The following is a 23,911-nucleotide window of genomic DNA, read 5'->3' on the forward strand; positions in this document are numbered from 1 at the left end:
CCCAAGGCTGACCAAGTGCAGCAGCGCTTGGCAGTGGCGGGCCTTCACGCTGCTGCTGAGGCGGGGGGTTTGGCCAGGTGTGCCGGAGGATGGCAGAGGATCGGAGGAACCTGCTGCAGTTCCCCTGACCCTGCGGGGTGGCACCACCCACTGTGTTGCTGCTGCTGCTGTGCCCGCTGCTGCTCTCCCATCCTCACCCCCTTCCACCAAGCTGACCCAGTGGACAGTGAAGGACAGGTAGCGGCCTGTCCCGAAGCGGCTGCTCCAGGAGTCCATGGTGACGTGGACCCTTTCACCAACCGCGTGCTCCAGCCCTCTCTCCACATTGGCCATCACAAAGCGGTGCAGTGCAGGAATGGCCTTGCGGGAGAAAAAGTGTCTGCTGGGGAGCTGCCAGTCTGGGGCTGCGCAAGCAAGCAGCGCACGAATGTCGCTCCCCTCCTGCACGAGCGTGTACGGCAGGAGTTGGGAGTACATGGCCCGTGCCAGCAAGCCGTTCAGCTGCCGCACGCGACGGCTGCTGGGAGGCAGAGCCCTAACCACCCCCTGGAAGGACTCGCTCAAAAGGCTCTGGCGTCGCTTTTTGCTGGCACGGGAATCAGCAGACACAGCGGAGGAGGCCACTGAGGACTGGCTGCCAGAACAGGCCTCAGTGTCGGCGGCAGGAGTTGCAGAGGGGGGAGGAGCAGTGCGTTTCCGCACTCCTGCTGGTGCTGCTGGAGGAGCAGGAGGGCGGGTGGCTGCTGTTGCTGCTGCTGCTGCTGCTGAAGGCTGTGCAGTGATGGGTGTGGTGCCACTGCCAGCACCAGATTCCTTCAGCCTCTGGAACTCCTCATGCTGGTGGAAATGTTTCGCAGCAAGGTGGTTGATGAGCGAGCTGGTGCTGAACTTTAAGGGGTCTGCACCTCTGCTCAACTTCCGCTGACAGTGGTTGCAAGTGGCGTACTTGCTGTCCACAGTGGGCATGGTGAAAAAGCGCCAGATTGGTGACAGAAACATCCCCCTACGGCATGGAAGCGCTGCTGCCTGTCTCCCTATGGTGGTTGGGGGGGGGGGCTTGGGTGCGGCTGGTGGTGGTACTGGCTGATGCTGCTGCTGCTGAGCCTGAGACACCAGCAGGCTGTGGGACGCTGCCAATGCTTGCAATGATGCGCCTCCTTGCAAGGCCCACAAGCGCATCCTCCTCCTCCTCCTCAGAGCTGCTGATGACGACATCCCCTGGAGGTGGTGGCACCCAGTCTCTGTCTGTCACCGGGTCATCATCATCATGCCCCTCCTGAAACATGTCCTGCTGGGATGATGACCCCCCAAACTCCTCTCCTGATGCATGGATGGGACGCTTGACTGTCGCCACAGTCTTGCTGTCCAATCCCTCCTCCCCCAAAGTGCCCATCAGCATCTCCTCCTCAAAATCGCCAACAACAGCAGACAATACCCTGATGGTGCCTGGGGTAAAAAGACTGCTGAGTGACAGGTCGGCGACTGATGGTGAACTGGCCTCCTCTTCAGGCCCTGCTGGGCGGCTGCTGCGAACAGGGGTGGTGGTGGTGGTGGTGGTGGTGGTGAGGGTGGAGGCCTCGGATGCAGAGCTGATGGCGGGCTGCTCATCCTCCGTCATGAGTTGCACCACAGTGTCTGCATCCTTTTCCTCAATGGGACGTTTCCGACCCGGCTGGAGGAAAATGGGAGCAGGTGCTACACACTGCTGCTGCTGTGTCTCTGCAGCGTGAGTTGCAGATGCTCCTGCTGGGCGGCGCCCAAGGCGTCCACGGCCAGTGGCTATGGGAGGAATGTTAGCCACTGACGCTGCTGCTGCTGCTGCGGAACTGTGCATGGTGGCGCGCCCGCGGCCGCGGCTTGCCACAATGCTGCTCCCTCTCCTCCTGATTCCCTTGCTGCCCTTCCCCTTGCCCAAACCGCGCTGGCTGCCACTTCCAGACATCTTCAATGTTTTGGGCGTATAGACAAAAGTTTTTTAAAAGGGCGGGTGAAAAGTGGGGTACTTTAATGGAGTGGGTTGGTTGGTGATAGTGTTGGGCGAACAGTGTTCGCCACTGTTCGGGGTTCTGCAGAACATCACCCTGTTCGGGTGATGTTCGCGTTCGGCCGAACACCTGATGGTGTTCGGCCTTTTAAGTTCGGGTTCGCCCCGAACTTCTAATGGCCGCCGAACAGGGCCGAACAGGGCCCCTGTTCGGCCGAACAGGGCCCTGTTCGGCCGAATACTGCCCCCCTATGGGGTCGCAGGCATAAGGGGGGAGCATGCCCCGATCGCGGGGGGGGTCGGAAATTCCCCCCACCCCCTCCGCTAGCGCTCCCCCCTCTGCCCGCTTCCCCATTCAAAAGTTTAAGCAAAGTACCTGTAGTGGATGGCCTGGCAGTGGGCGGCACTGTGGAGTGAGGAGGAGGAGTCCGGAGAGTGACAAGTTGAGGGAGGCCGGGCAGCGGGCGTGAGGTCAGAGAAAGGGCGGAAGTACCACAAGGGTACTTCCGCTGAACCGCCCGCTGCCCGGCCTCCCTCAACTCGTCACTCTCCGGACTCCTCCTCCTCACTCCACAGTGCCGCCCACTGCCAGGCCATCCACTACAGGTACTTTGCTTAAACTTTTGAATGGGGAAGCGGGCAGAGGGGGGAGCGCTAGCGGAGGGGGTGGGGGGAATTTCCGACCCCCCCCGCGATCGGGGCATGCTCCCCCCTTATGCCTGCGACCCCATATGGCCCCCAAAAGCTGGATGTTCGGAAAGTTCGGGGTTCGGCCCGAACATGCCGAACATCTCAGCCATGTTCGGCGAACTTTCCCGAACCCGAACATCCAGGTGTTCGCCCATCACTAGTTGGTGAGGTGACTGAGTGAATGTCCCCTAGTACAGTAAGTAAGTAGTAACAGTCAGGAAGTACAACTAGCAGTTACAATAATCAGTAGTAATCACAAGTAAATTTAGTGTGTGTACACTCAGACAGTGAGTGCACGCACGCAGGAGCTAGTAGCCTATGAACACAGTGACTGAGTGTCCTAGACTCCTAGTACAGTAAGAGTAAGTAGTAACAGTAAGTAGAACTAACTAATTACAATAATCAATCAGCGATCAGAAGGAAATGGAGTGTGGGTGTGTGTACACTCAGACAGTGAGTGCACGCACGCAGGAGCTAGTAGCCTATGAACACAGTGACTGAGTGTCCTAGACTCCTAGTACAGTAAGAGTAAGTAGTAACAGTAAGTAGAACTAACTAATTACAATAATCAATCAGCGATCAGAAGGAAATGGAGTGTGGGTGTGTGTACACTCAGACAGTGAGTGCACGCACGCAGGAGCTAGTAGCCTATGAACACAGTGACTGAGTGTCCTAGACTCCTAGTACAGTAAGAGTAAGTAGTAACAGTAAGTAGAACTAACTAATTACAATAATCAATCAGCGATCAGAAGGAAGTGGAGTGTGGGTGTGTGTACACTCAGACATTGAGTGCACGCACGCAGGAGCTAGTAGCCTATGAACACAGTGACTGAGTGTCCTAGACTCCTAGTACAGTAAGAGTAAGTTGTAACAGTAAGTAGAACTAACTAATTACAATAATCAATCAGCGATCAGAAGGAAATGGAGTGTGGGTGTGTGTACACTCAGACAGTGAGTGCACGCACGCAGGAGCTAGTAGCCTATGAACACAGTGACTGAGTGTCCTAGACTCCTAGTACAGTAAGAGTAAGTAGTAACAGTAAGTAGAACTAACTAATTACAATAATCAATCAGCGATCAGAAGGAAGTGGAGTGTGGGTGTGTGTACACTCAGACAGTGAGTGCACGCACGCAGGAGCTAGTAGCCTATGAACACAGTGACTGAGTGTCCTAGACTCCTAGTACAGTAAGAGTAAGTAGTAACAGTAAGTAGAACTAACTAATTACAATAATCAATCAGCGATCAGAAGGAAATGGAGTGTGGGTGTGTGTACACTCAGACAGTGAGTGCACGCACGCAGGAGCTAGTAGCCTATGAACACAGTGACTGAGTGTCCTAGACTCCTAGTACAGTAAGAGTAAGTAGTAACAGTAAGTAGAACTAACTAATTACAATAATCAATCAGCGATCAGAAGGAAGTGGAGTGTGGGTGTGTGTACACTCAGACAGTGAGTGCACGCACGCAGGAGCTAGTAGCCTATGAACACAGTGACTGAGTGTCCTAGACTCCTAGTACAGTAAGAGTAAGTAGTAACAGTAAGTAGAACTAACTAATTACAATAATCAATCAGCGATCAGAAGGAAGTGGAGTGTGGGTGTGTGTACACTCAGACAGTGAGTGCACGCACGCAGGAGCTAGTAGCCTATGAACACAGTGACTGAGTGTCCTAGACTCCTAGTACAGTAAGAGTAAGTTGTAACAGTAAGTAGAACTAACTAATTACAATAATCAATCAGCGATCAGAAGGAAATGGAGTGTGGGTGTGTGTACACTCAGACAGTGAGTGCACGCACGCAGGAGCTAGTAGCCTATGAACACAGTGACTGAGTGTCCTAGACTCCTAGTACAGTAAGAGTAAGTAGTAACAGTAAGTAGAACTAACTAATTACAATAATCAATCAGCGATCAGAAGGAAATGGAGTGTGGGTGTGTGTACACTCAGACAGTGAGTGCACGCACGCAGGAGCTAGTAGCCTATGAACACAGTGACTGAGTGTCCTAGACTCCTAGTACAGTAAGAGTAAGTAGTAACAGTAAGTAGAACTAACTAATTACAATAATCAATCAGCGATCAGAAGGAAATGGAGTGTGGGTGTGTGTACACTCAGACAGTGAGTGCACGCACGCAGGAGCTAGTAGCCTATGAACACAGTGACTGAGTGTCCTAGACTCCTAGTACAGTAAGAGTAAGTAGTAACAGTAAGTAGAACTAACTAATTACGATAATCAATCAGCGATCAGAAGGAAATAGAGTGTGTGTTGTGTGTGTACACTCAGACAGTGAGTGCACGCACGCAGGAGCTAGTAGCCTATGGACAGTGACTGAGTGTCCTAGACTCCTAGTACAGTAAGAGTAAGTAGTAACAGTAAGTACAACTAACTAATTACGATAATCAATCAGCGATCAGAAGGAAATGGAGTGTGGGTGTGTGTACACTCAGACAGTGAGTGCACGCACGCAGGAGCTAGTAGCCTATATGAACAGTGACAGTGAGTGTCCCTACGGGTACAGTAAGAGTAAGTAGTAAGTAAGTACAACTAACTAACAATAATCTATCAGTAATCAGAAGGAAATAGAGTGTGTGTACACACAGACAGTGAGTGAGTGCACACACGCAGGAGCTAGCTAGTAGCCTATAAACAGTGACAGTCAGTGAGTGTCCTACTCTTAGTACAGTATAACTACAATACTATTAGTAAAGGACAGCAGAAATACTGGTATAGATGAGAGAAATAAACAGAGGACAGCTGCCCACAGAGGCAAGGCCCCCCTGAGGCCTAAACCTGTAAGCTTGCAGCAGCTGCCTGGCTGTCTCTAATGTAACACACAAGCTACTAACTAAAATACAATGTCTATCTAACTAACAACAATATAGGTGTATATGGCAGGTGTAGGTGAGCAAAAACGCTAGGTAAATGACCACAATAGAGCACTTGCTAAGCCAAAGCACAAAGGAGCAACTCTCTCTCTGTACAAGTCTCAGGCAAGCATGGAAAAACCTAACATGGCGGCCGCTATTTATAGGGTAGGGGCTGGCCAGGGTCCCCCTCTGTGATTGGCTGCCGTCAGAGGGCCTGGGAGCCCTCTGATTGGCTCTAAGGACATCAATCTGGGCTATGACGCTATTCGAGCTCGGTACCGAGCTCGAATAGCGCCGGGTTGCTCGAATAGCTCGAATAGTGAATGGGCTATTCGAGTGTACTCGGATAGCCCATTCGAATAGCTCCAGCTATTCGGAGCTCGAATACCGAGCTCGAATAGCTGAAAAAGAGCTCGAATATTCGAGCTACTCGAATATTCGAGCTCTGCTGAGCACCACTGGCTCCCAGATCACACTACCATAACTAGGAGTAACTAGCTGACTAAGGCAGTCACGGCTTACTGCTCATGTGCGGCTCCCAGATCACACTACCATAACTAGGAGTAACTGCCGTGACTGCCTTAGTCAGCTAGTTACTCCTAGTTATGGTAGTGTGATCTGGGAGCTGCACATGAGCAGTAAGCCGTGACTGCCTCAGTCAGCTAGTTACTCCTAGTTATGGTAGTGTGATCTGGGAGCCGCACATGAGCAGTAAGCCGTGACTGCCTCAGTCAGCTAGTTACTCCTAGTTATGGTAGTGTGATCTGGGAGCCGCACATGAGCATTAAGCCATGACTGCCTTAGTCAGCTAGTTACTCCTAGTTATGGTAGTGTGATCTGGGAGCCGCACATGAGCAGTAAGCCGTGACTGCCTCAGTCAGCTAGTCACTCCTAGTTATGGTAGTGTGATCTGGGAGCCAGGCGTGGAGCTAGGGGGGTCGGGGTAGGACACGTGCCCCGGGGCGCTAGGTCCCCAAGGGCGCCCAGCTGAGCTGCGTGTTTTTTTTTTTTTTTTTGGGACAGCGCTGCCGCCCCCGCTCCACATCCGGCCCTGCTGTGCATTGGATGCTACATCGCGCCCGCTTATCCCAACTGCAATGCCACCCCACTCTGTCGGCATTACAACCCCTGTGACAGTCAGGGGGAAGGGGCGGTGTGCGTAAACTTCTGTCGGGGCTCTCTAGGTAGAGTGTAGCCGCTCAAGCATGAGCTTTATCTTCGGAGAGGCGTGACAGGGAGCAGGCTTCAGCTGTTTCGCGCTGCTACAGCTCCAGCTGGAGAGAGAGTGTGGGATGTCCCCTCACCTCAAGAGGAAACTTCAAAGGCTGCCTGCGCTGGTAAAGTATTTTTTTTTCTTCTTTGGGCTGTTGGATTGTCCGGAGGTTAGAGAGGGGGGAGGGGGCATTGTACAATGTGTGTACATTGTGGTGTGTGTGTCCACAGTGTGTGGGTGTACCAAAGTGTTTGTGTGTGTGTGTGTGTGTGTGTGTGTGTATGTGTGTATGTGTATATGTATGTGTGTATGTATGTATGTGTGTGTGTGTGTGTGTGTGTGTGTGTGTATGTATGTGTGTATGTATGTGTGTATGTGTGTATGTGTGTATGTGTGTATGTGTGTATGTGTGTGTGTGTGTGTGTGTGTGTGTGTGTGTGTGTGTGTGTGTGTGTGTGGTGTGTGTGTGTGTGTGTGTATATGTGTGTGTGTGTGTGTGTATATATGTGTGTGTGTGTGTGTGTGTGTGTGTGTGTGTATGTGTGTGTGTATGTGTGTATGTGTGTGTGTGTGTGTGTGTGTGTGTGTGTATGTATGTGTGTATGTGTGTGTGTATGTGTGTGTGTGTGTGTGTATGTGTGTGTGTGTGTGTGTGTGTGTGTGTGTGTGTATGTGTGTGTGTATGTATGTGTGTATGTATGTGTGTGTGTGTGTGTGTGTGTGTGTGTGTATGTGTGTGTGTAGTATGTATGTGTGTGTGTGTGTGTGTGTGTGTGTGTGTGTGTGTGTATGTATGTGTGTATGTATGTGTGTATGTATGTGTGTGTGTGTGTGTGTACCCACAGTGTGAGCATGCGTGTCTTTGTGTCCACAATTTGTGTGCCAGAGCTTGTGTACCTACAGTGTGTCTCAAAGTGTGTGTATTTCTGTCAGAGTATGTATGTGTGTGTGTGTTTTGTTTTTTTTAAAAGGCATGCTTTCTGGGGAAAGGAAGGGGGTTGTTGTGGGTTGAGGAGGTATTGTCCAGGCCATTGGCTGCTTAGGAGAAGCACCCCTGGGGAAAAGAAAGGGTAGTCGGGTGCTGCAGCCGCTGCTCTGGTCTGGACCAGACCAGAGTAGCGGCAAATCCATTGCGCGCTGCGACGAGACGGAGGTAAGTTCCGCCCGCCGCTGCCAGCCACCCGGACATTACTTCTGGAGGGGACAGCGAGGGAGGGAGAGCCCCCTAAGGTGAGGGAAGGGGGGAGATGGCCCCCCTTCCTCACCACTGCTCACAGCTCCCTCAACTGCGCTGGTCCCCTCCTGCTGGGGGGCACACCTGACTACCTATTCTGGGGACGTATACCACTGGCTACATATACTGGGCACATATACCCCTGGCTACATATACTGGGCACATATACCCCTGGCTACATATATACTGGGCACATATACCCCCTGACTACATATACTGGGCACATATACTTCTGGCTACATATACTAGGCACATATACCCCTGGCTACCTGTTCTGTGGACATCTCTACCCCTGGCTACCTGTTCTGGGGACATCTATACCGCTGGCCACCTATTATGGGGACATCTATACCGCTGGCCACCTATTCTGGGGACATCTATACTGCTGGCCACCTATTCTGGGGACACCTATAGACCTGGGGCTACCTATTTTTGGGGAACCACTGCTGTCAGATTGAGTGTATTTTGGGGAACTGCTGCCAGATGAGAGGTGTCTACCATATTAAGGGGGCATTCTGCCTATTTATGTGAAATGCTGTCTATTTATGTGCCTCATGACTGCTGAATTTGTCTTGTTGGGGGCCTCATGATTGTTAAATTTGTCTTGTTGGGGGCCTCATGATTGCTCAATTTGTCTTGGGGGGGGCTCATGATTGCTGAATTTGTCTTGGAACATGCTGGAAGGTACATACTGAGGGAGGGTGGGTGAGCGTGAGCCTGCTAACTTCCTGTACATTTGGCTCCACCCATAACCACGCCCACAATTAATATGTGGCCACGCCCCTTTTTGGCGCGGCGCACCCTTCACCTTAGGGGGCGCATTAATAGTCTTTGTCCCCGGGCGCTGAAAGCCCTAGCTACGCCTCTGCTGGGAGCTGCACATGAGCAGTAAGCCGTGACTGCCTCAGTCAGCTAGTTACTCCTAGTTATGGTAGTGTGATCTGGGAGCTGCACATGAGCAGTGCTATTCACTTGACAAAGAACGGTGTACCCGTTCGAAACGGCGTTCGTTGTGTGGGCGGACCTGGCTGCAGTGGGGACCTCCCCTACTGTCTTGTAGGTCCCTATCTCTCTGCATGCATCTAAGAGCTTACTATACTAGAGCTATGATTACATCTTGAATACTACTGGATGTTTGGAGCTATGTTTTTTCACGGATATCTGATGTGAATAAAATTCTGCTTTCTTAAGAAAAAGCCGGTGCTGGTCATTTCTTGTTGGACTGTATCAAGTCGGTTTCAGCCGCACTGACTAGACCTTGCACGGCTCACGGGGCAGCTTTGGTGTGCTCTCTGAGAAGACTAACCTAGTTATGGTAGTGTGATCTGGGAGCTGCACATGAGCAGTAAGCCGTGACTGCCTTAGTCAGCTAGTCACTCCTAGTTATGGTAGTGTGATCTGGAAGCTGCACATGAGCAGTAAGCCGTGACTGCCTTAGTCAGCTAGTCACTCCTAGTTATGGTAGTGTGATCTGGGAGCCGCACATGAGCAGTAAGCTGTGACTGCCTTAGTCAGCTAGTTAGTAGTTACTCCTAGTTATAGTAGTGTGATCTGGGAGCCGCACATGAGCAGTAAGCCGTGACTGCCTTAGTCAGCAAGTTAGTAGTTACTCCTAGTTATGGTAGTGTGATCTGGGAGCCGCACATGAACAGTAAGCCGTGACTGCCTTAGTCAGCTAGTTAGTAGTTACTCCTAGTTATGGTAGTGTGATCTGGGAGCCGCACATGAGCAGTAAGCCGTGACTGCCTCAGTCAGCTAGTTACTCCTAGTTATGGTAGTGTGATCTGGGAGCTGCACATGAGCAGTAAGCCGTGACTGCCTTAGTCAGCTAGTCACTCCTAGTAATGGTAGTGTGATCTGGGAGCTGCACATGAGCAGTAAGCCGTGACTGCCTTAGTCAGCTAGTTACTCCTAGTTATGGTAGTGTGATCTGGGAGCCGCACATGAGCATTAAGCCATGACTGCCTTAGTCAGCTAGTTACTCCTAGTTATGGTAGTGTGATCTGGGGGCTGCACATGAGCAGTAAGCCGTGACTGCCTCAGTCAGCTAGTTAATCCTAGTTATGGTAGTGTGATCTGGGAGCTGCACATGAGCAGTAAGCCGTGACAGCCTCAGTCAGCTAGTTACTCCTAGTTATGGGAGTGTGATCTGGGAGCCGCACATGAGCAGTAAGCCGTGACTGCCTTAGTCAGCTAGTTACTCCTAGTTATGGTAGTGTGATCTGGGAGCTGCACATGAGCAGTAAGCCGTGACTGCCTCAGTCAGCTAGTTACTCCTAGTTATGGTAGTGTGATCTGGGAGCTGCACATGAGCAGTAAGCTGTGACTGCCTCAATCAGCTAGTTACTCCTAGTTATGGTAGTGTGATCTGGGAGATGCACATGAGCAGTAAGCCGTGACTGCCTCAGTCAGCTAGTTACTCCTAGTTATGGTAGTGTGATCTGGGAGCTGCACATGAGCAGTAAGCTGTGACTGCCTCAATCAGCTAGTTACTCCTAGTTATGGTAGTGTGATCTGGGAGATGCACATGAGCAGTAAGCCGTGACTGCCTTAGTCAGCTAGTTACTCCTAGTTATGGTAGTGTGATCTGGGAGCCGCACATGAGCAGTAAGCCGTGACTGCCTTAGTCAGCTAGTTACTCCTAGTTATGGTAGTGTGATCTGGGAGATGCACATGAGCAGTAAGCCGTGACTGCCTTAGTCAGCTAGTTACTCCTAGTTATGGTAGTGTGATCTGGGAGCCGCACATGAGCAGTAAGCCGTGACTGCCTTAGTCAGCTAGTCACTCCTAGTTATGGTAGTGTGATCTGGGAGCCGCACATGAGCAGTAAGCCGTGACTGCCTCAGTCAGCTAGTTACTCCTAGTTATGGTAGTGTGATCTGGGAGCCGCACATGAGCAGTAAGCCGTGACTGCCTTAGTCAGCTAGTTACTCCTAGTTATGGTAGTGTGATTTGGGAGCTGCACATGAGCAGTAAGCTGTGACTGCCTCAATCAGCTAGTTACTCCTAGTTATGGTAGTGTGATCTGGGAGCTGCACATGAGCAGTAAGCCGTGACTGCCTCAGTCAGCTAGTTACTCCTAGTTATGGTAGTGTGATCTGGGAGCCGCACATGAGCAGTAAGCCGTGACTGCCTCAGTCAGCTAGTTACTCCTAGTTATGGTAGTGTGATCTGGGAGCCGCACATGAGCAGTAAGCCGTGACTGCCTTAGTCAGCTAGTTACTCCTAGTTATGGTAGTGTGATCTGGGAGCCGCACATGAGCAGTAAGCCGTGACTGCCTTAGTCAGCTAGTCACTCCTAGTTATGGTAGTGTGATCTGGGAGCCGCACATGAGCAGTAAGCCGTGACTGCCTCAGTCAGCTAGTTACTCCTAGTTATGGTAGTGTGATCTGGGAGCCGCACATGAGCAGTAAGCCGTGACTGCCTCAGTCAGCTAGTTACTCCTAGTTATGGTAGTGTGATCTGGGAGATGCACATGAGCAGTAAGCCGTGACTGCCTTAGTCAGCTAGTCACTCCTAGTTATGGTAGTGTGATCTGGGAGCCGCACATGAGCAGTAAGCCGTGACTGCCTCAGTCAGCTAGTTACTCCTAGTTATGGTAGTGTGATCTGGGAGATGCACATGAGCAGTAAGCCGTGACTGCCTTAGTCAGCTAGTTACTCCTAGTTATGGTAGTGTGATCTGGGAGCCGCACATGAGCAGTAAGCCGTGACTGCCTTAGTCAGCTAGTTACTCCTAGTTATGGTAGTGTGATCTGGGAGCCGCACATGAGCAGTAAGCCGTGACTGCCTTAGTCAGCTAGTTACTCCTAGTTATGGTAGTGTGATCTGGGAGCCGCACATGAGCAGTAAGCCGTGACTGCCTTAGTCAGCTAGTTACTCCTAGTTATGGTAGTGTGATTTGGGAGCTGCACATGAGCAGTAAGCTGTGACTGCCTCAGTCAGCTAGTTACTCCTAGTTATGGTAGTGTGATCTGGGAGCTGCACATGAGCAGTAAGCCGTGACTGCCTCAGTCAGCTAGTTACTCCTAGTTATGGTAGTGTGATCTGGGAGCCGCACATGAGCAGTAAGCCGTGACTGCCTCAGTCAGCTAGTTACTCCTAGTTATGGTAGTGTGATCTGGGAGCTGCACATGAGCAGTAAGCCGTGGCTGCCTCAGTCAGCTAGTTACTCCTAGTTATGGTAGTGTGATCTGGGAGCCGCACATGAGCAGTAAGCTGTGACTGCCTCAATCAGCTAGTTACTCCTAGTTATGGTAGTGTGATCTGGGAGCTGCACATGAGCAGTAAGCCGTGACTGCCTTAGTCAGCTAGTTACTCCTAGTTATGGTAGTGTGATCTGGGAGCCGCACATGAGCAGTAAGCCGTGACTGCCTTAGTCAGCTAGTTACTCCTAGTTATGGTAGTGTGATCTGGGAGCCGCACATGAGCAGTAAGCCGTGACTGCCTTAGTCAGCTAGTCACTCCTAGTTATGGTAGTGTGATCTGGGAGCTGCACATGAGCAGAAAGCCGTGACTGCCTCAGTCAGCTAGTTACTCCTAGTTATGGTAGTGTGATCTGGCAGCCGCACATGAGCAGTAAGCCGTGACTGCCTCAGTCAGCTAGTCACTCCTAGTTATGGTAGTGTGATCTGGCAGCCGCACATGAGCAGTAAGCCGTGACTGCCTCAGTCAGCTAGTCACTCCTAGTTATGGTAGTGTGATCTGGGAGCTGCACATGAGCAGAAAGCCGTGACTGCCTCAGTCAGCTAGTTAGTAGTTACTCCTAGTTATGGTAGTGTGATCTGGGAGCCGCACATGAGCAGTAAGCCGTGACTGCCTCAGTCAGCTAGTTAGTAGTTACTCCTAGTTATGGTAGTGTGATTTGGGAGCTGCACATGAGCAGTAAGCCGTGACTGCCTTAGTCAGCTAGTTACTCCTAGTTATGGTAGTGTGATCTGGGAGCCGCACATGAGCAGTAAGCCGTGACTGCCTTAGTCAGCTAGTCACTCCTAGTTATGGTAGTGTGATCTGGGAGCTGCACATGAGCAGAAAGCCGTGACTGCCTCAGTCAGCTAGTCACTCCTAGTTATGGTAGTGTGATCTGGGAGCCGCACATGAGCAGTAAGCCGTGACTGCCTTAGTCAGCTAGTTACTCCTAGTTATGGTAGTGTGATCTGGCAGCCGCACATGAGCAGTAAGCCGTGACTGCCTCAGTCAGCTAGTCACTCCTAGTTATGGTAGTGTGATCTGGCAGCCGCACATGAGCAGTAAGCCGTGACTGCCTCAGTCAGCTAGTCACTCCTAGTTATGGTAGTGTGATCTGGGAGCTGCACATGAGCAGAAAGCCGTGACTGCCTCAGTCAGCTAGTTAGTAGTTACTCCTAGTTATGGTAGTGTGATCTGGGAGCCGCACATGAGCAGTAAGCCGTGACTGCCTTAGTCAGCTAGTTACTCCTAGTTATGGTAGTGTGATTTGGGAGCTGCACATGAGCAGTAAGCCGTGACTGCCTTAGTCAGCTAGTTACTCCTAGTTATGGTAGTGTGATCTGGGAGCTGCACATGAGCAGTAAGCCGTGACTGCCTTAGTCAGCTAGTTACTCCTAGTTATGGTAGTGTGATCTGGGAGCCGCACATGAGCAGTAAGCCGTGACTGCCTCAATCAGCTAGTTACTCCTAGTTATGGTAGTGTGATCTGGGAGCTGCACATGAGCAGTAAGCCGTGACTGCCTCAGTCAGCTAGTTACTCCTAGTTATGGTAGTGTGATCTGGGAGCTGCACATGAGCAGTAAGCCGTGACTGCCTTAGTCAGCTAGTTACTCCTAGTTATGGTAGTGTGATCTGGGAGCTGCACATGAGCAGTAAGCCGTGACTGCCTCAGTCAGCTAGTTACTCCTAGTTATGGTAGTGTGATCTGGGAGCTGCACATGAGCAGTAAGCCGTGACTGCCTCAGTCAGCTAGTTACTCCTAGTTATGGTAGTGTGATCTGGGAGATGCACATGAGCAGTAAGCCGTGACTGCCTTAGTCAGCTAGTTACTCCTAGTTATGGTAGTGTGATCTGGGAGCCGCACATGAGCAGTAAGCCGTGACTGCCTTAGTCAGCTAGATACTCCTAGTTATGGTAGTGTGATCTGGGAGCTGCACATGAGCAGTAAGCCGTGACTGCCTCAGTCAGCTAGTTACTCCTAGTTATGGTAGTGTGATCTGGGAGCTGCACATGAGCAGTAAGCCGTGACTGCCTCAGTCAGCTAGTTACTCCTAGTTATGGTAGTGTGATCTGGGAGCTGCACATGAGCAGTAAGCCGTGACTGCCTCAGTCAGCTAGTTACTCCTAGTTATGGTAGTGTGATCTGGGAGCTGCACATGAGCAGTAAGCCGTGACTGCCTCAGTCAGCTAGTTACTCCTAGTTATGGTAGTGTGATCTGGGAGATGCACATGAGCAGTAAGCCGTGACTGCCTTAGTCAGCTAGTTACTCCTAGTTATGGTAGTGTGATCTGGGAGCCGCACATGAGCAGTAAGCCGTGACTGCCTTAGTCAGCTAGTTACTCCTAGTTATGGTAGTGTGATCTGGGAGCCGCACATGAGCAGTAAGCCGTGACTGCCTTAGTCAGCTAGTCACTCCTAGTTATGGTAGTGTGATCTGGGAGCTGCACATGAGCAGAAAGCCGTGACTGCCTCAGTCAGCTAGTTACTCCTAGTTATGGTAGTGTGATCTGGGAGCTGCACATGAGCAGAAAGCCGTGACTGCCTCAGTCAGCTAGTTAGTAGTTACTCCTAGTTATGGTAGTGTGATCTGGGAGCCGCACATGAGCAGAAAGCCGTGACTGCCTCAGTCAGCTAGTCACTCCTAGTTATGGTAGTGTGATCTGGGAGCCGCACATGAGCAGTAAGCTGTGGCTGCCTTAGTCAGCTAGTTACTCCTAGTTATGGTAGTGTGATCTGGGAGCTGCACATGAGCAGTAAGCCGTGACTGCCTCAGTCAGCTAGTTACTCCTAGTTATGGTAGTGTGATCTGGGAGCTGCACATGAGCAGAAAGCCGTGACTGCCTCAGTCAGCTAGTTACTCCTAGTTATGGTAGTGTGATCTGGGAGCTGCACATGAGCAGTAAGCCGTGACTGCCTTAGTCAGCTAGTTACTCCTAGTTATGTTAGTGTGATCTGGGAGCCGCACATGAGCAGTAAGCCGTGACTGCCTCAGTCAGCTAGTTACTCCTAGTTATGGTAGTGTGATCTGGCAGCCGCACATGAGCAGAAAGCCGTGACTGCCTCAGTCAGCTAGTTAGTAGTTACTCCTAGTTATGGTAGTGTGATCTGGGAGCCGCACATGAGCAGAAAGCCGTGACTGCCTCAGTCAGCTAGTTACTCCTAGTTATGGTAGTTTGATCTGGGAGCTGCACATGAGCAGTAAGCCCTGACTGCCTCAGTCAGCTAGTTACTCCTAGTTATGGTAGTGTGATCTGGGAGCCGCACATGAGCAGTAAGCTGTGACTGCCTCAGTCAGCTAGTTACTCCTAGTTATGGTAGTGTGATCTGGCAGCCGCACATGAGCAGTAAGCCGTGACTGCCTCAGTCAGCTAGTTACTCCTAGTTATGGTAGTGTGATCTGGCAGCCGCACATGAGCAGTAAGCCGTGACTGCCTCAGTCAGCTAGTCACTCCTAGTTATGGTAGTGTGATCTGGGAGCTGCACATGAGCAGAAAGCCGTGACTGCCTCAGTCAGCTAGTTAGTAGTTACTCCTAGTTATGGTAGTGTGATCTGGGAGCCGCACATGAGCAGAAAGCCGTGACTGCCTCAGTCAGCTAGTCACTCCTAGTTATGGTAGTGTGATCTGGGAGCCGCACATGAGCAGTAAGCTGTGGCTGCCTTAGTCAGCTAGTTACTCCTAGTTATGGTAGTGTGATCTGGGAGCTGCACATGAGCAGTAAGCCGTGACTGCCTCAGTCAGCTAGTTACTCCTAGTTATGGTAGTGTGATCTGGGAGCTGCACATGAGCAGAAAGCCGTGACTGCCTCAGTCAGCTAGTTACTCCTAGTTATGGTAGTGTGATCTGGGAGCTGCACATGAGCAGTAAGCCGTGACTGCCTTAGTCAGCTAGTCACTCCTAGTTATGGTAGTGTGATCTGGCAGCCGCACATGAGCAGTAAGCCGTGACTGCCTCAGTCAGCTAGTCACTCCTAGTTATGGTAGTGTGATCTGGGAGCCGCACATGAGCAGTAAGCTGTGGCTGCCTTAGTCAGCTAGTTACTCCTAGTTATGGTAGTGTGATCTGGGAGCTGCACATGAGCAGAAAGCCGTGACTGCCTCAGTCAGCTAGTCACTCCTAGTTATGGTAGTGTTATCTGGGAGCCGCACATGAGCAGTAAGCCGTGACTGCCTCAGTCAGCTAGTCACTCCTAGTTATGGTAGTGTGATCTGGGAGCCGCACATGAGCAGTAAGCCGTGACTGCCTTAGTCAGCTAGTTACTCCTAGTTATGGTAGTGTGATCTGGGAGCCGCACATGAGCAGTAAGCCGTAACTAGCTGACTGAGGCAGTCACGGCTTACTGCTCATGTGCGGCTCCCAGATCACACTACCATAACTAGGAGTAACTAGCTGACTAAGGCAGTCATGGCTTAATGCTCATGTGCGGCTCCCAGATCACACTACCATAACTAGGAGTAACTAGCTGACTGAGGCAGTCACGGCTTTCTGCTCATGTGCGGCTCCCAGATCACACTACCATAACTAGGAGTAACTAGCTGACTGAGGCAGTCACGGCTTACTGCTCATGTGCGGCTCCCAGATCACACTACCATAACTAGGAGTGACTAGCTGAATGAGGCAGTCACGGCTTACTGCTCATGTGCAGCTCCCAGATCACACTACCATAACTAGGAGTAACTAGCTGACTGAGGCAGTCACGGCTTACTGCTCATGTGCGGCTCCCAGATCACACTACCATAACTAGGAGTGACTAGCTGAATGAGGCAGTCACGGCTTACTGCTCATGTGCAGCTCCCAGATCACACTACCATAACTAGGAGTAACTAGCTGACTGAGGCAGTCACGGCTTTCTGCTCATGTGCGGCTCCCAGATCACACTACCATAACTAGGAGTAACTAGCTGACTGAGGCAGCCACGGCTTACTGCTCATGTGCGGCTCCCAGATCACACTACCATAACTAGGAGTAACTAGCTGACTGAGGCAGTCACGGCTTACTGCTCATGTGCGGCTCCCAGATCACACTACCATAACTAGGAGTAACTACTAACTAGCTGACTGAGGCAGTCACGGCTTACTGCTCATGTGCAGCTCCCAGATCACACTACCATAACTAGGAGTAACTAGTTGACTAAGGCAGTAACGGCTTACTGCTCATGTGCGGCTCTCAGATCACACTACCATAACTAGGAGTAACTAGCTGACTGAGGCAGTCACGGCTTACTGCTCATGTGCAGCTCCCAGATCACACTACCATAACTAGGAGTAACTAGCTGATTGAGGCAGTCACAGCTTACTGCTCATGTGCGGCTCCCAGATCACACTACCATAACTAGGAGTAACTAGCTGACTGAGGCAGTCACGGCTTACTGCTCATGTGCGGCTCCCAGATCAAACTACCATAACTAGGAGTGACTAGCTGACTAAGGCAGTCACGGCTTACTGCTCATGTGCGGCTCCCCGATCACACTACCATAACTAGGAGTAACTAGCTGACTGAGGCAGTCACGGCTTACTGCTCATGTGCAGCTCCCAGATCACACTACCATAACTAGGAGTAACTAGCTGACTAAGGCAGTCACGGCTTACTGCTCATGTGCAGCTCCCAGACTGCCTTAGTCAGCTAGTTACTCCTAGTTATGGTAGTGTGATCTGGGAGCCGCACATGAGCAGTAAGCCGTGACTGCCTCAGTCAGCTAGTTACTCCTAGTTATGGTAGTGTGATCTGGGAGCCGCACATGAGCAGTAAGCTGTGACTGCCTCAATCAGCTAGTTACTCCTAGTTATGGTAGTGTGATCTGGGAGCCGCACATGAGCAGTAAGCCGTGACTGCCTTAGTCAGCTAGTCACTCCTAGTTATGGTAGTGTGATCTGGGAGCCGAACATGAGCAGTAAGCCGTGAGTGCCTCAGTCAGCTAGTTACTCCTAGTTATGGTAGTGTGATCTGGGAGCCGCACATGAGCAGTAAGCTGTGACTGCCTCAATCAGCTAGTTACTCCTAGTTATGGTAGTGTGATCTGGGAGCCGCACATGAGCAGTAAGCCATGACTGCCTTAGTGAGCTAGTTACTCCTAGTTATGGTAGTGTGATCTGGGGGCCGAACATGAGCAGTAAGCCGTGACTGCCTCAGTCAGCTAGTTACTCCTAGTTATGGTAGTGTGATCTGGGAGCCGCACTTGAGCAGTAAGCTGTGACTGGCTCAATCAGCTAGTTACTCCTAGTTATGGTAGTGTGATCTGGGAGCCGCACATGAGCAGTAAGCCGTGACTGCCTCAATCAGCTAGTTACTCCTAGTTATGGTAGTGTGATCTGGGAGCCGCACATGAGCAGTAAGCCGTGACTGCCTCAATCAGCTAGTTACTCCTAGTTATGGTAGTGTGATCTGGGAGCCGCACATGAGCAGTAAGCCGTGACTGCCTCAATCAGCTAGTTACTCCTAGTTATGGTAGTGTGATCTGGGAGCTGCACATGAGCAGTAAGCTGTGACTGCCTCAATTAGCTAGTTACTCCTAGTTATGGTAGTGTGATCTGGGAGCCGCACATGAGCAGTAAGCCGTGACTGCCTCAATCAGCTAGTTAGTAGTTACTCCTAGTTATGGTAGTGTGATCTGGGAGCTGCACATGAGCAGTAAGCCGTGACTGCCTCAGTCAGCTAGTTACTCCTAGTTATGGTAGTGTGATCTGGGAGCTGCACATGACCAGTAAGCTGTGACTGCCTTAGTCAGCTAGTTAGTAGTTACTCCTAGTTATGGTAGTGTGATCTGGGAGCTGCACATGACCAGTAAGCTGTGACTGCCTTAGTCAGCTAGTTAGTAGTTACTCCTAGTTATGGTAGTGTGATCTGGGAGCCGCACATGAGCAGTAAGCCGTGACTGCCTCAGTCAGCTAGTTAGTAGTTACTCCTAGTTATGGTAGTGTGATCTGGGAGCCGCACATGAGCAGTAAGCTGTGACTGCCTCAATCAGCTAGTTACTCCTAGTTATGGTAGTGTGATCTGGGAGCCGGACATGAGCAGTAAGCCGTGACTGCCTCAGTCAGCTAGTTAGTAGTTACTCCTAGTTATGGTAGTGTGATCTGGGAGCTGCACATGAGCAGTAAGCCGTGACTGCCTCAGTCAGCTAGTTAGTAGTTACTCCTAGTTATAGTAGTGTGATCTGGGAGCTGCACATGAGCAGTAAGCCGTGACTGCCTCAGTCAGCTAGTTAGTAGTTACTCCTAGTTATGGTAGTGTGATCTGGGAGCTGCACATGAGCAGTAAGCCGTGACTGCCTCAGTCAGCTAGTTAGTAGTTACTCCTAGTTATGGTAGTGTGATCTGGGAGCTGCACATGAGCAGTAAGCCGTGACTGCCTTCAGAGGGGGAGAGATTCTGAGCATAGGATAGTGGAGCTGAGGCCACAGAAGGAATACAGAGGGTGGCAGAAGGTAACTGAAGCTGGGCGCTTTTGTTTCATTTTAGATAACCTTGTAACATGCTAGAATCTAGCTTCACAGTAATCCCTGGTACACACGATGCAATTTCCCATCAGATTGACGGTCAAACCAATTATTTACAACAGGTCTGATCTGATTTCTGAACCTTTTTTTTTTAAAATAAATTTTGTATAGAAGTGATCAGAAAATCAATCAGAAATACAACTGGAAATCAGCTAGGACCTGTTGGAAATAATCAGTTAGACTGTCAGTTTGATGGAAAATTGCATTGTGTGTGCCAGGCATTAAATACAGGGCCACTCGCTGCCTGTAGTGTAAGCAAGAACTTAGAGTGAATTGCTTTTATCTTTTCCACACTTTATGTATAGACACAGTATGTAAACGGTTTAAAAAATAATTGACAGCAGTTACTTTCCTTTACTTCTTCAGGACTGAGCTCTCTTGAAGCCGTCGATCACAATGCATACACGCTAATTACTCCATTAACAATCAATGTACAAAAAGGACTTTGTGTGTACATTCCGTGCACGTTTACTACAGATCCGAAACATAAGCCTACAGCGACTGCCTATGGAATCTGGTACAGAAATAAAGATGTTATCACATCACAAGACCAATCTCCTGAAAATAATAAAAATCGGATATTATTTATGGGAGATGCATCCAAAGGAGACTGCTCTCTATACATAAATAATGCTGAGAGCAGCGATGGGGAAGGACATTACATGTTCAGACTTCAAGATGACTCAAATAGCTACAGCTTTCAGGAATACAAGAAAACAGTGATTGTAACTGGTGAGTTTATGCGAGTCTGCCAGGGGAAGAAAAGGTTGACGATTTTTATTATTATCATTATTATTATCAGTAGTATTTAGGTATGCAAATGTATGATTTTTTTGTAAGTATTTTATTTGCGTTACAGCTTGGTTTCACAGAAAGCTATAGATAGAAGGAGCAAGCCTTCTGCTCAATTCGAAAAGCTGAATGGATTTTCAAATAACAAAAGCACAGCAATAGCTCCCTGCTTGGAGGCGCCCCTCTATTGTTGTGTTCACACTAGAGCATTGCGTTACGTGACCTGTAAAAGATCACAATGCATCTGAGGGAAAAAGTCGCCCTGGGCCTTACATGTGCGATGTGATATGTACAGTGAAGCATATAACAGCATGAAATGTATACTTCATTGTAAATGTACACGTGCATGTTCAGCAGGGGTTCTTCCATGAAGCAATGTCAATCACACGCTTCAGGGCGGCAACAATAAGAGGGCAGCAAGAGTCATGTCCCCTCCCCAAATGTCCTCCTCCTCGCACTCCCCGTCTCCCCCTCCCTAGATGCACGGTGCCACTTCACTCACCTGTTCTCTGTGCTCCAGCGATGGGATCTCCATCCAACTGTCCAGCGTCCTGTATCCATGGCTACAGCAGTGCCTCATTTTTTATTTATTTATTTATTTAAGTATTTATATAGCGCCAACATATTACGCAGCACTTAGCAAGGAAATGAACAGCGCTACTTAAAAACAGGCAAGTGCCTACCTGCAAAAGAGTGCAAGCCCCACTTGTGGGATATAATACACACCGAGCATACACATGACCTGTCTACCACTAGAGGAGGATGTTGGTTTCCTGTAACAGCTTGCATGCAACCTATTAAGTACTCGTCCCTCCCACTGCGAAGACATCGATCCTCCATGGGAGGGGCCTAACACTAACTAAATCCTAACCTATGTACATGCATAGCCTGGGTGCCGCTAATCAAGTAAAATCGAAAATTGAAAATTGCGCAAAAGGTGGATCAGCGCAACACCAGGCCGCCTCCGAATGGCCTCCATCAGAGATGCGCTGAGCCCCCTCAGGAACTACAAACGCACCTTGGGTACAGATATTAATGTCTTCTCACTAACTGTCCCTCAGAGGGGCTCACAATCTAGTCCCTGCCATAGTCATATGTATGTATTGTGTAGTGCATGTATGGTCTAGGGCCAATTTTTTTTTGGGGGGAAGCCAATTAACTTATCTGTATGTTTTGGGGATGTGGGAGGAAACCGGAGTGCCCAGAGGAAACCCACACAGACACAGGGAGAACATACAAACTCCTTGCAGATGTTGACCTGGCTGGGATTTGAACCGGGGACCCAGCGATGCAAGGCGAGAGCGCTGCCCACTATGCCACCGTGCTGCCCTCATGACCTTTTACATGCTGCCGGGTCACATGAGGCACCGCTGTAGTCAGAGAGATACTGTATTGGACAGGTAATCAAGGATCTTCCACATGTCACCACAAGCGCTGACAGTGATTGGCTGTACAGGCCTAGGGAAACATTTATACTCCGAGTCACATTTTAATCAAGTCTTCCTATCTTACTTTAGACCTCACAGATAAGCCAGTGATCTCTCTGATGGAGAACATGGTGGCTGGTGAGAAGGTGATGTTGACATGCACAAGTCCTGGAAAATGCAATGGCTCTGCTCCACATATCACCTGGAATGGAATTATACAGGATGAGATTCCGGCCTTTTCATTTATTGAATATGTGGATGGAAATATCAGTAACAAACAATATTACTCCAAGATCACTTTCACGCCAATGAAGGACGACAACGGAAAACTCTTGACTTGTACTGTAAACTTCCCAACAAGTTCAGCCACAACCTCACAGCAGATTACTTTAAATGTTGAATGTAAGTATAATCTTCATTTAAAAAAATCATATATTTGAGCTCTTTTATATATATTTAAAGTCAGTTGGTTTAAAATATTGCACAACCTGCAAAGTGAAGCATGTTATTGCTGCAGAACCTCTTGTACTTTATAATAAGGATTGCACACATGTAGCCCATAAAGTATGCCTGAAGTGAGAGAGATATGATGTCAAACACCTGCGCAGTTCTTTAGCAGGATCGCTGACTCAGTAAAGGACCCGCCTATCTAGCGTTGCCATCATAAATCTGAACCCTCTATAACAGTCATTGTAGATTGGCGGTCTTTCTGCTCATACATTTAGCTGTGTTTTTTTTATTTGACATTTTTAATGTATTTTATCCCCTTTCTTACACACCATTTAATTAGAAGTTGTGTTTTAGATTCAAGCCTTGGTGCCTTGATGGTAAATCCAGCCCTGGCTGTAATCACTGAAACGCTGCCTGTACTGACCATAGGTAAAGACTGTGATCATAGAATCTGGTGACACCAAGACACTGATCATTCTAAAATGGACCCAATGTGACTCCTACCTGGAGTGGTGTCTCATCCCTGGCTATTTCCACTTCTTCTCTAACCCACTGCACATCACTGCATAACATGCTCATTTGTACCCTCACTGAATGGAGATTCTATCAAGGAAGCAAGAGCAGACTTTTACTGAATGGCCTTTATAGAACTGGGGGGAGGGGTCTATAACTCTGCCTCTATAAAGTTTTCAATCTAATACAGGTGTGCCTTGCCCCCCCCCCCTCTACTCTCCTCCCTCCTGCTACTTTCCTCCCACACTACTTTCTTCTCCCCCCTGCTACGCTCTTCCCCCTTCCCCTGCTACTCTTACCTTCCCCCTGATACTCTACCCCCTACTCTCTCCCCCCCTGCTACTCTCCCCCCGTTACTCTCTCCTCCCCCTGCTACTCTCTCCTCCCCCTGCTACTCTCTCCTCCGCTACTCTCTCCCCTTCCAGCGCTACTGTCTCCATCCCCCTGATACTCTACCCCCAGTACTCTCTCCTCCCCCCCTTCTACTCCCTCCCCTGCTACTCTCTCCTCCCCCTGCTGCTCTCCCCCCACTACTCTCTCCTCCCCCTGCTACTCTCTTCCCCGCTACTCTCTCCTCCCCCTGCTACTCTCTCCCCCACTACTCTCTCCTCCCCCTGCTACTCTCTCCTCCCCCTGCTACTCTCCCCCTGTTACTCTCTCCTCCCCCTGCTACTTTCTCCTCTGCTACTCTCTCCCCCCTTCCTCCGCTACTGTCTCCTTCCCCCTGATACTCTACCCCCCACTACTTTCTCCTCCCCCTTCTACTCCCTCCCCTGCTACTCTCTCCTCCGCTACTCTCTCCCCCCTTCCTCTGCTACTGTCTCCTTCCCCCTGATGCTCTACCCCCCACTACTCTCTCCTCCCCCTTCTACTCCCTCCCCTGCTACTGTCTCCTCCCCCTGCTGCTCTCCCCCCACTACTCTCTCCTCCCCCTGCTACTCTCTTCCCCGCTACTCTCTCCTCCCCCTGCTACTCTCTCCCCCACTACTCTCTCCTCCCCCTGCTACTCTCTCCTCCCCCTGCTACTCTCCCCCTGTTACTCTCTCCTCCCCCTGCTACTTT

General features: G+C 50.1%; 1 protein-coding gene across 4 annotated transcripts in view; it reads left to right on the forward strand.

Moving 5' to 3' along the window:
* The window catches only part of LOC137543623 (sialic acid-binding Ig-like lectin 13), a 246,328-nt gene that overhangs the window by 86,722 nt on the left and 135,695 nt on the right, over positions 1-23,911 (forward strand). For 3 of the 4 annotated variants that reach the window (XM_068264740.1, XM_068264741.1, XM_068264742.1), the window contains exons 3-4: positions 20,034-20,399; positions 21,977-22,288. In XM_068264740.1, coding sequence (XP_068120841.1) covers positions 20,034-20,399; positions 21,977-22,288 — 678 coding nt within the window. The remainder of the gene's footprint in view (positions 1-20,033; positions 20,400-21,976; positions 22,289-23,911) is intronic. The other variant, XM_068264743.1, reaches the window with a different exon arrangement.

This window comes from Hyperolius riggenbachi, unplaced genomic scaffold (genome assembly GCF_040937935.1).
Source record: "Hyperolius riggenbachi isolate aHypRig1 unplaced genomic scaffold, aHypRig1.pri scaffold_132, whole genome shotgun sequence".
Taxonomy (NCBI): domain Eukaryota; kingdom Metazoa; phylum Chordata; class Amphibia; order Anura; family Hyperoliidae; genus Hyperolius; species Hyperolius riggenbachi.